This window comes from Chiroxiphia lanceolata, chromosome 1 (genome assembly GCF_009829145.1).
Source record: "Chiroxiphia lanceolata isolate bChiLan1 chromosome 1, bChiLan1.pri, whole genome shotgun sequence".
Taxonomy (NCBI): domain Eukaryota; kingdom Metazoa; phylum Chordata; class Aves; order Passeriformes; family Pipridae; genus Chiroxiphia; species Chiroxiphia lanceolata.
Window position 1 is genome coordinate 66,599,896 of NC_045637.1, and position 10,681 is coordinate 66,610,576.

The 10,681-nt window shown below is 39.9% G+C and overlaps 1 protein-coding gene across 1 annotated transcript; it reads left to right on the top strand.

The window, feature by feature from the left end:
* Positions 1 to 277: 277 nt before the first annotated feature.
* On the top strand, positions 278 to 10,435 carry CHMP5 (charged multivesicular body protein 5). Its single transcript, XM_032706071.1, has 8 exons — positions 278 to 531; positions 5,037 to 5,141; positions 5,882 to 5,928; positions 7,497 to 7,590; positions 7,671 to 7,742; positions 8,748 to 8,856; positions 9,235 to 9,347; positions 9,834 to 10,435. The coding sequence occupies exons 1-8, from the start codon at positions 325 to 327 to the stop codon at positions 9,882 to 9,884; spliced, it is 798 nt and encodes a 265-aa protein (XP_032561962.1). The 5' UTR covers positions 278 to 324; the 3' UTR covers positions 9,885 to 10,435.
* The last annotated feature ends 246 nt before the right edge of the window (positions 10,436 to 10,681 follow it).

The window sequence follows — 10,681 nt, forward strand, 5'->3', positions numbered from 1 at the left end:
CCTTCTCTGGACCTGCTCCAGCACCTCAATGTCCTTCCTAAACTGAGGGGCCCAGAACTGGACGCAGAACTTGACGTGTGGCCTCCCCAGTGCCGAGCATAGGGGGACAGTCACTTTTGTGACTGTTTCCATGGCGTTTGTAACAGATCAGATCCGCTGACCTTACGGGGATGATTCTACACTTCGAGCAGGCGGTGCAAGCCCAGCAGGTTCGTTACACGGGGTGCGCTGAGGGAGAAAAGCGTCTCCGTGTGCGGAACAGCCGCGCTTCCGTACGGCCCCCAGGGCCACCGGCACCCAGCGGAGGGGGGCGGGAGCTCAGGGATGCGCCGCCGGGAGAGCGCTTCCTGCTTCCCGCGGCCCTTCTTCCGCGGGGTGGAGCCGGCCGGGAGGTTCCGGGTCGGCGGGGAACGCTGTTGCCGTCGCCGCTGCTGCCGGGAGCGACTCGGAGGGACCGCCGCCATGAACCGCTTCTTCGGCAAGGCGAAGCCGAAGGCGCCCCCGCCCAGCCTCACCGACTGCATCGGGACGGTGAGTGCCCGCCCCGGGGCACTCGGCAGGGGCCGGAGCCGCCTGGGCGCTGCGCGGCCCGGCCGCCGCCTCGGGAGGGGCGGGAGCGGCGGGAGAGGCGGGGGGGCCGTGTGACGGCACCTGTGCACAGACGTGTCTGGGTGTACGGGGACACGGCTGGCGTGGGCACTGCGTGTGTGTCCCTGGGTAACGTGGGTGTGTCGTAGAACCTCAGAATGGGGTCGGTTGGAAGGGACCTTGAAGCTCATCCAGTTCCAAGCCCCCTTCAGCTGAAGGCTCGGAGCCTTGTCCCACCTGGCCTTGAACACTGTCCTTCAATGTGCACAGATACACGGCTACGTTTTGGTGCAGCGCATTTGTACATATATATATATATATATATATATATATATATATATATATACATACATGTATTTTAGCATGAACCTGTGCCTGTACACTGGCGTGTACCTTTGTATGTATATACACCTATGCCTGTGGTTTTTTTCCCGTGCGTAGAAGCACATCCCATAAGCAGTTGCACAGAACGTGCATATAAGGCATGGCTCTCCTTACATCCTCATGGATATTTTCGGTATTGCCATCTGAGGACTTCCCTCCTCTGATTCCACTATAGTGCTAACTCCTGCCATGCCAAGTTGTGGCAAGGCAGGGGCAGGAGCAAGAAAACCAGCCTCTCTGTCCAATACAGAAGGTGGGAGGGTGATTCCCTCTTGTGATGAATTCTTCTAATGAAGAGTGTTCTGTCTCTTTTGGTGAGTAGGATTGCTGTAGGGTTGCTGTCAAAGGTGTGTGCAGATGGACAGATAAACAAGGTCAAGATAACCAAGTAAGAAATGATGAGGAAACGCACGGCAGAACACTTTATAACTGTTGTAATCTTGGCCTGCCTGAAAAGATTAAGGAAAAATTTTAAGAAGATTTGTCTTGTAATTTCACAGTATTTTTTTGACTTTAAAGCTTTTGAAGAAAACTGTAGGATGTTTTTGCAGCTCCTTCTGTTGTAAACTACTTTTGAAAGGTTAAAAAAGAACACAGAGGTTGTATTTGTGTCAGTAGTTAACAAAGTCCAGTGAAAAGTCAGTAATAGTGGGGGTATAAATGGATGTTAATTAAGCATTGTCACTGGAACCTGACAACAAAACCTTCTGAGGAAAATCACAGTTTTCCTCACAGAAGATTTATTTTGCTACCCAGTGAAGAGACTCTTTAAGTAAAATACCTAATGAATATTTGTCAGTGCTACCTACACAAGCCTACACATTGGCTTCTTGTGTATGCCACTGGGTGGTACAGGGAGAGAAGTGGTCATAGTGTTTTTCCAGTACCTTGTTTTACTGTCAGAGAATCTGTATTGCTTTTTAGCAGTATTAAGCCCAAACATAAGTCCAAGTATGTTTAGTTAGAACAATGAATAAACTATCTGACTGAAAATCAGGGTTGGCTTTCCCATTGTTGCCAGTAAACACTTTGGTGGATGGCTTGAACTCCAAAATACATCTGAGATACTGTTGTTAATACTTAAATTTGTCACTTTGGCAGTATCAGCTGAAGACCAGGAAACTTTGTTTTCCTCACAACCACCAACTCCTGTATTAGTCCGTTAGATTTTTCATGCTGATTTTGCCAGTTCCAAGTTAATGTCTGTTTTCTAATGTTGTAGCAAATCAAAAGACAATTTAGATATGCCTGCAGGTTGTCTTCTACTAAAGAGCTTGGTCAATCCCATTGGATTTTTGGGATTCATCAAAGTGTAATTTAAACAGCTGTAAATATTAGGATTTTTTCCAAAATTTGCTGAATGCAGTTTTGATCTTCTCCTTGTTGTTTGTAATTGCATTGTCTGAAAATTTGACTATGCAAGACAGCAGGTTAACTGAAAAGCGGAGTTTCAGTTTTATTTTAGGTATGTGATGACTTTGCCAACCAGTGATGAGTTACAGGGTGGTTTTTAAAACATGAAATCAAGAGCCTGTGTTGGTCAGCTGTTGAAAGATGAAGGGCTGGCTGCAAGCATACCTGTTAAGGGTGTGTCATCCCAGGAAGTCTATAAACCACCCTGTTTCAATGCCTCTCAGTTTCTGTGGACGAAATTAAAATTTAAGACATCTCTATGTACTAGTAAGCATGGGTAATATGCTTCCTTTTACAAGTTTGAAGCTTATGAATTAACTTTTTGTGCCAAGTTATACGCAGTAATCGGCCTGATTTGTGAAAGACTCGCTGTATTTTCAGTTCATTTTCACTATAGTGAAATCTCTAGTATAGCTTCTGCTAAAGAACTACAGATATGATTAGATTTTTTTCCTTAAGTTACATGTGAATTATTGTTGAAGAGAGCTGTGTGAGATATTAAAAAATGTGCACTGTTTCTTTACCATGTTAAATTTGGCAGTTTGGAGGCTCAAGCAATGTCAGTTCTGTGGTATTTTCTGTCTTAGACACATTTTGCTCTACCTTTTGAAAGAGTCAAATTATTTTGGGAAATCTCTTACCATGCCACTTCAGTGGTAATTAGCCATTAAACAGCAGTTAGGAAATTTTGTATGCGGTGACTAACAATTTATATTCATACTTAACATTTGGTAAAAATGTGGACAACTCTTAGGCAGTAATCATGCCTGTGTTTTGGATGGTTTTTTCTGTGTAGGCAAGTTTAGATATCTGAAATTCATTGCACTTAATGGCAGGATTTTTTTATGCTTGCTGTCAGGGCATAGTCAGATGACTCAAAGCTGTCACGAGACCAGTAGGAGGAAGGATGCATCAGGAAGTGTGGCATTAGTAGTGTTTTTACTTTTTCTTCTTTGAAAAAACACTCCAAACCTCGGGTTTTTCAGAGTAGTAAATAGAAAACATAGGAACAAAAGTTGTGACAACAGTGTTAAAATTCAGGGTCACTTCCTTTTGTGTAGATTGGGACCCTTCTGATATGTTGCAGTGAAATATACCTGGGTGTGCCTTATTTGTGAATAGTATACAGCAACTGTTCAAGTCCTAATACACAGTCTAATTTTCTTCAGGATAGATTAGATCCATTCTCCCCTCTTCTGTCCAGTCTCATTTTTAAAAGCTGAGGTCCCATGTAATGTGTGTGTGAAATTTTTATGTAGTTAATCGATGTAGGAGGCTCTCTCTCAGTTTCCTGCTAGTACTTCTTAAAAGAATCATTATATAATAAACCAAATAACTGTTTTTCCCCTATGGAGGCTGACCTCAAAGATGCATTTAGCTGATGAAGATCTTGAGGAGGTGCTATGCTTTGAACATAGAAGAGTTTTAAAATCACAAATTTCTCTCTTTCTTGCTATTAGTAAAATATTTGGCATAATAGAAAGCTTAATACAAATTTTTCAGTGCCAGCTGTGCCCAGGCACTTCACTCTCTTGTGTGAAGGGATCATATCAAACGTTCCGCTCAGGATGCCTCTGGCAAATGCATGTTGCTGTCATAGAGCACAGTTTTTGAAGGGTCATTGAAACACCAGAATGAAAATCCACGTAATTGTATGTGCTTAGCCACAGCATTAGCAAGTCAGAATTGTAAATTTGCACTGATCAGTCTCCTGCTATAATTGGAATGTCATTGTATTCTAATCCCTAGAGGGGCTCCTTGGAATGAGAAGTGAATAAGCTTTATGCCGTGATAGTCAGTTCATGTTAAGAAGGCTTTTTATGAATTTGTGTATGCTGTTTGAACTACCTATACCTATTCTTGGTTATGTAATTATCATCTTTAACCCTCTTATGGTGAAGGATTAAAATATTTCCCTAATGACAGCCCTGTGGTATGCATTGCACCAGGGCTGTTAGGGTTGGCTGCTGGGGGTCTCTTACTGAGCTATGAAACTACTGTTGGGATTCGGAGCAAAAGCACAGTAAGAATTCAGAGTAGCTACCAGGTCAAAGTGCTGTGTCCTGGGACCCTTTGTGGGAAGTGATGGGAACAGCATCTCTCTCTGACAAAGCAGTTAGGCACCTTTGAAAAACTGTTTAAGTCTGGGCTTCTTAGATGTAACCCGTAATCCAAATATCATTCTGAAGGATTAATGTTCTCTACCCACCAAAAATAAACCCCAAGCCTTGCTGAACATGCACCTTTCACTTTTGCATCACCCCCTGATCTGCTACCACAGTACACTTATACATTTTTCCATTCCAGTTTAGTCCCTGGCACTGTCTTGTTATTAGAAATTGTTGCATGGAGACATGACTTCAGTGGGTTTGCAAGGGAGCATCTCAAAATGATGAGAACATGTTACAATAGCAGAGCTTCCTGTAACCTCAAGCGTGTTGCTTCTTGTGCTCCTTGTACAAGTTGTTTCACTTGATTCTGGTTTTGGATTCTCTGCAAAATCTAGACTTCACTTGTTTATAAAACCACTGAGTGAAGAAACAATTCAGTTAGAAACATATTGAAACTGAGGCTGTTCATTTTGTTGTCCAATACCTGAATAAAACCTTAATGAAAGTTGTTTTGTTTGTTTTCCCCGTCGTATATTAAAGGTGGATAGCAGAGCTGAGTCAATTGACAAGAAAATCGCTAGGCTTGATGCAGAACTAGTGAAGTATAAGGATCAGATGAAGAAGATGAGAGAGGGACCTGCAAAGGTAAGAATCTTCTGTGGGGTTTAAGCATGAGAGGATGTGACTCACACTTCGTGTCATGTAGTGGAGTGATTTAGCCAGTTCGTCAGGTTCTTAGAAATGCATCTTGCCCTCCAAATGAGAAAAAAGATCCTGCAAGATTATTTTTATTAGACATGCGTCTTTGAACAGTGTTTTCATTGGTTTTTATTTCTTCTAAAGTATCATGTAATTCTTCAGTCAGAAGTAACTTGCTTGCCTTGTTCCTTGTGTTAATTAAGTCTGACAGAGAGTCTGTTTTGTTCATCAGCCAAACCCAAAAGGTTTGCACTATGCCTAAAGGGAGCAGGACAACCCATTTTTAAAGGGGATGAACTTACAATACAAGATGTATCCGATAATAAACATATCTGATATAAACAGTATTGTTAAAGCACCTGTTGCAGTATTACTTGATGCTGACCACTAAAATGTGCTAATGAAAGATGGCTCGGATGGACTAAGCTTGATTTTGTATTTTTTTTATTGAAAAAATAATTCAAAAGCCTGGAATTGAAAGTATTTTCTATTAGAAGCTTCCTGTACTCACCTGTTTGGTTAATCATTAATGCAGGACAAATGCTGAATGTGACTATTGCTAAACTCCTGGCACTAGTAACTGAGGAATCTTTTAGAAAACATAAGTCTAATGCATTATGTTTAAACAGTATAATCAAGTGTAAAGTCAGATATTTTTCATAATGTAACAATATTGTGTCTTTCAGAATACAGTAAAGCAGAAAGCACTGAGAGTGTTAAAGCAGAAGCGAATGTAAGTTGAAGCCTTTCTCAGCTTGTGATTAATAAAAGCCTTTTTTCTTTAAGGAGGGGTGGCACACTTTCATCTCTCTTTCCAGTACTCTTCTGAGCATTCTTTAAAGAAAAATACCTTTAAAGAACAAGCCTTTCAGAAGCATCTTCTTGCAGATTTTGCATCAGCATTTATATGTCAGTCCATAAATTTGTGTTGGTACAAGGGGGCTGAAATCTGCTCATTAGTATAGCTGTGTTTGGCTCCTAAACATTCTGAGGGATTGCCTCATTTTATATTATTAATTGGTTACTGTAAATTGTGTACTTGAAGACCTTGCTCTGGTTTATTGGAAATTTACCTGTTCTCTGGGGACACCCTTGAGGACTTGAGCAGATATAGCAAAGGTAATTGTGTTTATGCAAATAAACCAAAATGGACAGGCTGGGTGATCATGTTCTCTGGTCTTGTCTAGTATACTGTCTTGAAAAGTGTCTTGAACAGATCCAAAGAAAAGATGTCAGAACAAAGCAAATATTCAGGAATGTTTAATTGCAGTATCTTACAGTCCATGAACTGCAAATCTTAGATGCTATCTGAGCCAAAGCCAAAGCTTGTATCATCTTGTATTTCGTGTCCATCAGATAAATTGTACCTTTATAGATTTACTCAATTACTTGTTAAGTATTTGTGAACTCTTACCATCCAAAATATCATATGGCAAGGAATGCAATAGTTTAGGTAGATGTTGTGAGGAGGGCTTGATTTTTGTGGTTTAGGTTTTGATTTTTTTTTCTGTATTTTGACTGTGCTGCCTGTTAATCTTCCTTGCTAGTTGTTCCTCTATTTACAGTTACCAGGCCCCTCATAATAGGCTATTGTCATATCCTTCAGTCATCTCTTTTCCCTCTTGTTGAACAGTAATGCATTTAGCTATTAGTTGTCCAGAAGATTTTGTATTTGGATCATCCTTGTCTTGCAGACCTCCCACTTGGGTTGTTTGAAGGACTCATTGTTCATTTTTATGCTTTTGTTCTTTTGCTTAACTTGACGTAGTTTACATTCTTGATTTAATACAAGTTTACCTTGGAGAAGGATGGTTTCTTGATTTTTAAAATCTCCCTTTTGTTTTTGGTTAGCCTTAATGGTTTCCTTTTGGTACCCTATCCTCCCCCTCCTCCCTGCCCTGCAAAGCTCCAGTGCAGAGCCATTGTGGTTTGGATAACCTGGCAACTCTTCTATTCTGCTTAGAGCATTAGTGAGCATGGCATGAGTGTCAAGCTTATGGTGATTAAACTCCTCCTATATGCTCACCTACTCCTAGGCAAATTTGGTGTTGCTGTCAGTTAAAACAGAAGCTTAGTTCAGGAATAGCTTTGTCAGCTTCAAATAAACAGAAATGCATAATGGCTAGATTCTTATGAAGCTGTTTATTCTGCAGTTGTTTATAATAAATGAAAAAACACCCCAAATCTGTTCCTATGTTTAGACTACTGCTGCTGATTTTTCAATTTTTTAAAAAATTAAGAATGTTTGTGGTAATAATTAGTGTGGTGTTTTAAAGCCATTATTTGTATTGTTTTTAACAGGTATGAACAACAGAGGGATAATCTGTCACAGCAGTCTTTTAATATGGAACAAGCTAATTACACTATTCAGGCACTGAAGGATACAAAGACAACGGTACCAGTATATTAATCTCACACTTGTTTAATTTGTGTGTGCTACATCAGATACAAGCATGTGGTTTGACTCTCTTTTAGGTGGATGCAATGAAACTGGGGGTGAAAGAAATGAAGAAAGCGTACAAGCAAGTCAAGATTGATCAAATTGAGGTGAGCTTCTATAGTTAAATGATTAAAGAACAGAAATAGTGTACTGAAATAGTGGTGAGTGGACTATTAACTTGAAGGTAAGCTGACTATTTTAGTTGGCTTTTTTTATGGGACCACCATCATAATTCCTTCCTGATTTTTCTGGTACTGCGTAATCAGTTGTTGGCCTTATTGTACTGATTTCCTTGCTGAGCTAATCTTTGAACTTTCCCTTCTCTCCCTTCCTCTCCTCTGCACTTCAGCATAAATGTTAGTGGATACTTCCTGCTATGGCTTTTTTTGTCCTTTTTTTTTTTCCCCCATGCAGATTAGTCCTTTACTCCCCCAGTTTAAGAAAGTGCCTGATTAAAAAGAACAAAACCTGAAAGCAAAAAAACACCAATCAAACAAAAAAATGTAATTTCCAGAAATCAGCAAGGCCTGGCCCTGACTTCAGACAATGTATAACGCCCCCAATAAGATCATTAAATATAATTTCAAATATGCTTCACTTAAGCTCTTATCCAATGCCAGTGCTGAATTCCTTCAAGTTTTCTTTCCTATGCAGTTATGTGGCCTGCATTGTAAACCTTTAGGCAACTATTGTCTCCTTACTTGTACCCAAGTACAGTGCCCATAAGTGTGCTAAATTTTGCTGTGGCACAACTTAGCTTAGTGCTTATTTTCCAGATGGTAGATTTAATTTGTCTAGATTTCATACCTTTTCTGCTTTTCAAGATAATGGTGGACTGGCTAATTTATTAGAGGTTTTTAGTTTTCCCTGAAGAATACTTCAAACAAAAGGATTTTGCAGAGATGTTTCAAGGTTCCTCTTTTTCTGTCTCATACATTATAATTTTGAAAGTAGTTAAAGCCACATGAGCACTGAATGCATGGGCCTTGACTTGTATTAATGCTGCTTCAAAAAATGGTTTATGCATTAAAAGAATTGAGCGCTTTGTATGTTGGAATTACTAAACAGAATTTGATTAAATATGGACCAATTGAAATTGATTGTTGCTTCAGGACATACAAGATCAGTTGGAGGATATGATGGAAGAAGCCAATGAAGTCCAGGAGGCACTGAGTCGTAGCTATGGAACACCAGATATTGATGAAGATGATTTGGAAGCAGGTGAGGAAAAGAGAGGATGATTTTTTACATTCCTAAATGTAAAAATCATCATACTGTCATACAGTGAGGTTTAATTTGATAAGTCAAATGCTTCAAATGTATTTTTTAAAAACTGGGGTTTTTAAACATTAAATCTGCATTTCCTTTAAGAGCAGTAACAAGAGCATGAGATAAACATGAGATACCAATGGAATGCTGCAGGGCAGGGAAGGAGGTTCTCTCTAGTGTGTATGTGTGTGTGTATTTCTGACCGATGACTAATGCTAATAAGAATGAATGTAAGCATTCAGTATGAACCGTGGTTTTTTGTAAGAGCAGCTTTTCTTTTGCAAAAGGAATTCCCTGCATAATTTTTCAACCAGCATAATTCACTTTCAGAACTGGATGCGTTAGGTGATGAGCTTTTAGCTGATGAAGACAATTCCTACTTAGATGAAGCCGCATCTGCACCAGCAATCCCAGAGGTCACTCCTACAGACACAAAAAACAAAGTGAGTCCTTTGCTTTTTAAAAGTGAATTACATTTTTGTTTGTTTGTTTTGAATTAATCACATTTGTGTTGGTTACTTTATATTTGGGACCGTTAATATTTTGAACAAAAAAGTGTGCTTAATGTTTTATGTATTTTGAATACTACATATGACAGAATACAGGTACAGGAATGCTCTTAATTATATTTAAAGAAAATAACTAAAATGGCATTTTGTAATTCCTGTCAAACATTTTCAGACTGCAAGTATAATTTAAGTGTACCGTTACAACTCTAGTAATAGTTATTCTTAAAACCGTAAGAAAGTGTTCTCTATGTTTGCTTTTGGGGCTTTAATAGAGTTCCATACGGAGGAAGTACACTTTGATTCCAGCTGTCACACAGTAACAAATGCAAATATAGAAACTTTATAGAAATGGTAAGGAAACATTTGTGAAACGTTCTGGTTGGTAGAGAGTCGTTAACCCATTCTTCTTCTTTCTTACAGGATGGTGTATTGGTGGATGAATTTGGATTGCCAAAGATCCCTGCAACATAAATGTTTCAAAAGCACAATGGATATAATGAACTATACTTTACAAATTGTTTTTTTTTTTTTAAATCCTGGAGAGCTTGTCCTTCCAGTGTAACCTTAATATCACTACATCCTAGAATGCAATATGAATGGCTGGTGGTGTTCTTTCTTTGAAGAAAGTTGTTCTGCTACTGACTTTTCTGTTAATGGAAAACTCGTCACAATTCCCTTCGGTGGAAGCAGTCAGTCTTACAGGTTTTGATTTCCATGTCTTATGGACAAAGTAAAACGTGAAGAGTAGTGGTGGCTGTTGATAGGTGAGGTTTATTTTGACTTTGTATTATGTTTCTCTTTCTTGAGACTAAGACTGTACGTTGCTGCTTACTCTCTGTAAAATAGCTCCCTTATTACTATGCTTATTTGATAAAAGAACTCAATGCAATTTTTAAACTACTGCAGTCTCGAGACTTTTATGCGATTGTACTTGTAACCTTTCAGAAAACTGTACCAAATCGGGTTGTCGTTAACTTTATGTATTCTATGGAGACATAAAACCACGTAGATTAATTAGCAGATCCCTCTGTGTGGTGTTTTTGGTAACTGATTTGGTCTTACAGACGGGGCGGGGGCAGGTTATCAGCGCAGTGTGTGGCACGAGCACAGGATTTGCCAGAGGCGGGGTCTGGATCTGATCCCAGAAGCATCTAGGGTGGCAAAAAAACCCGTCCCGTTTACGGCCGGGTTGCCCCGGCGGTGCCCTTGCTGCTGGGGGGGGGGTGGGGGTGTAAAGCAATAACAGCGCAGCGGGAAGGCGGCATTCC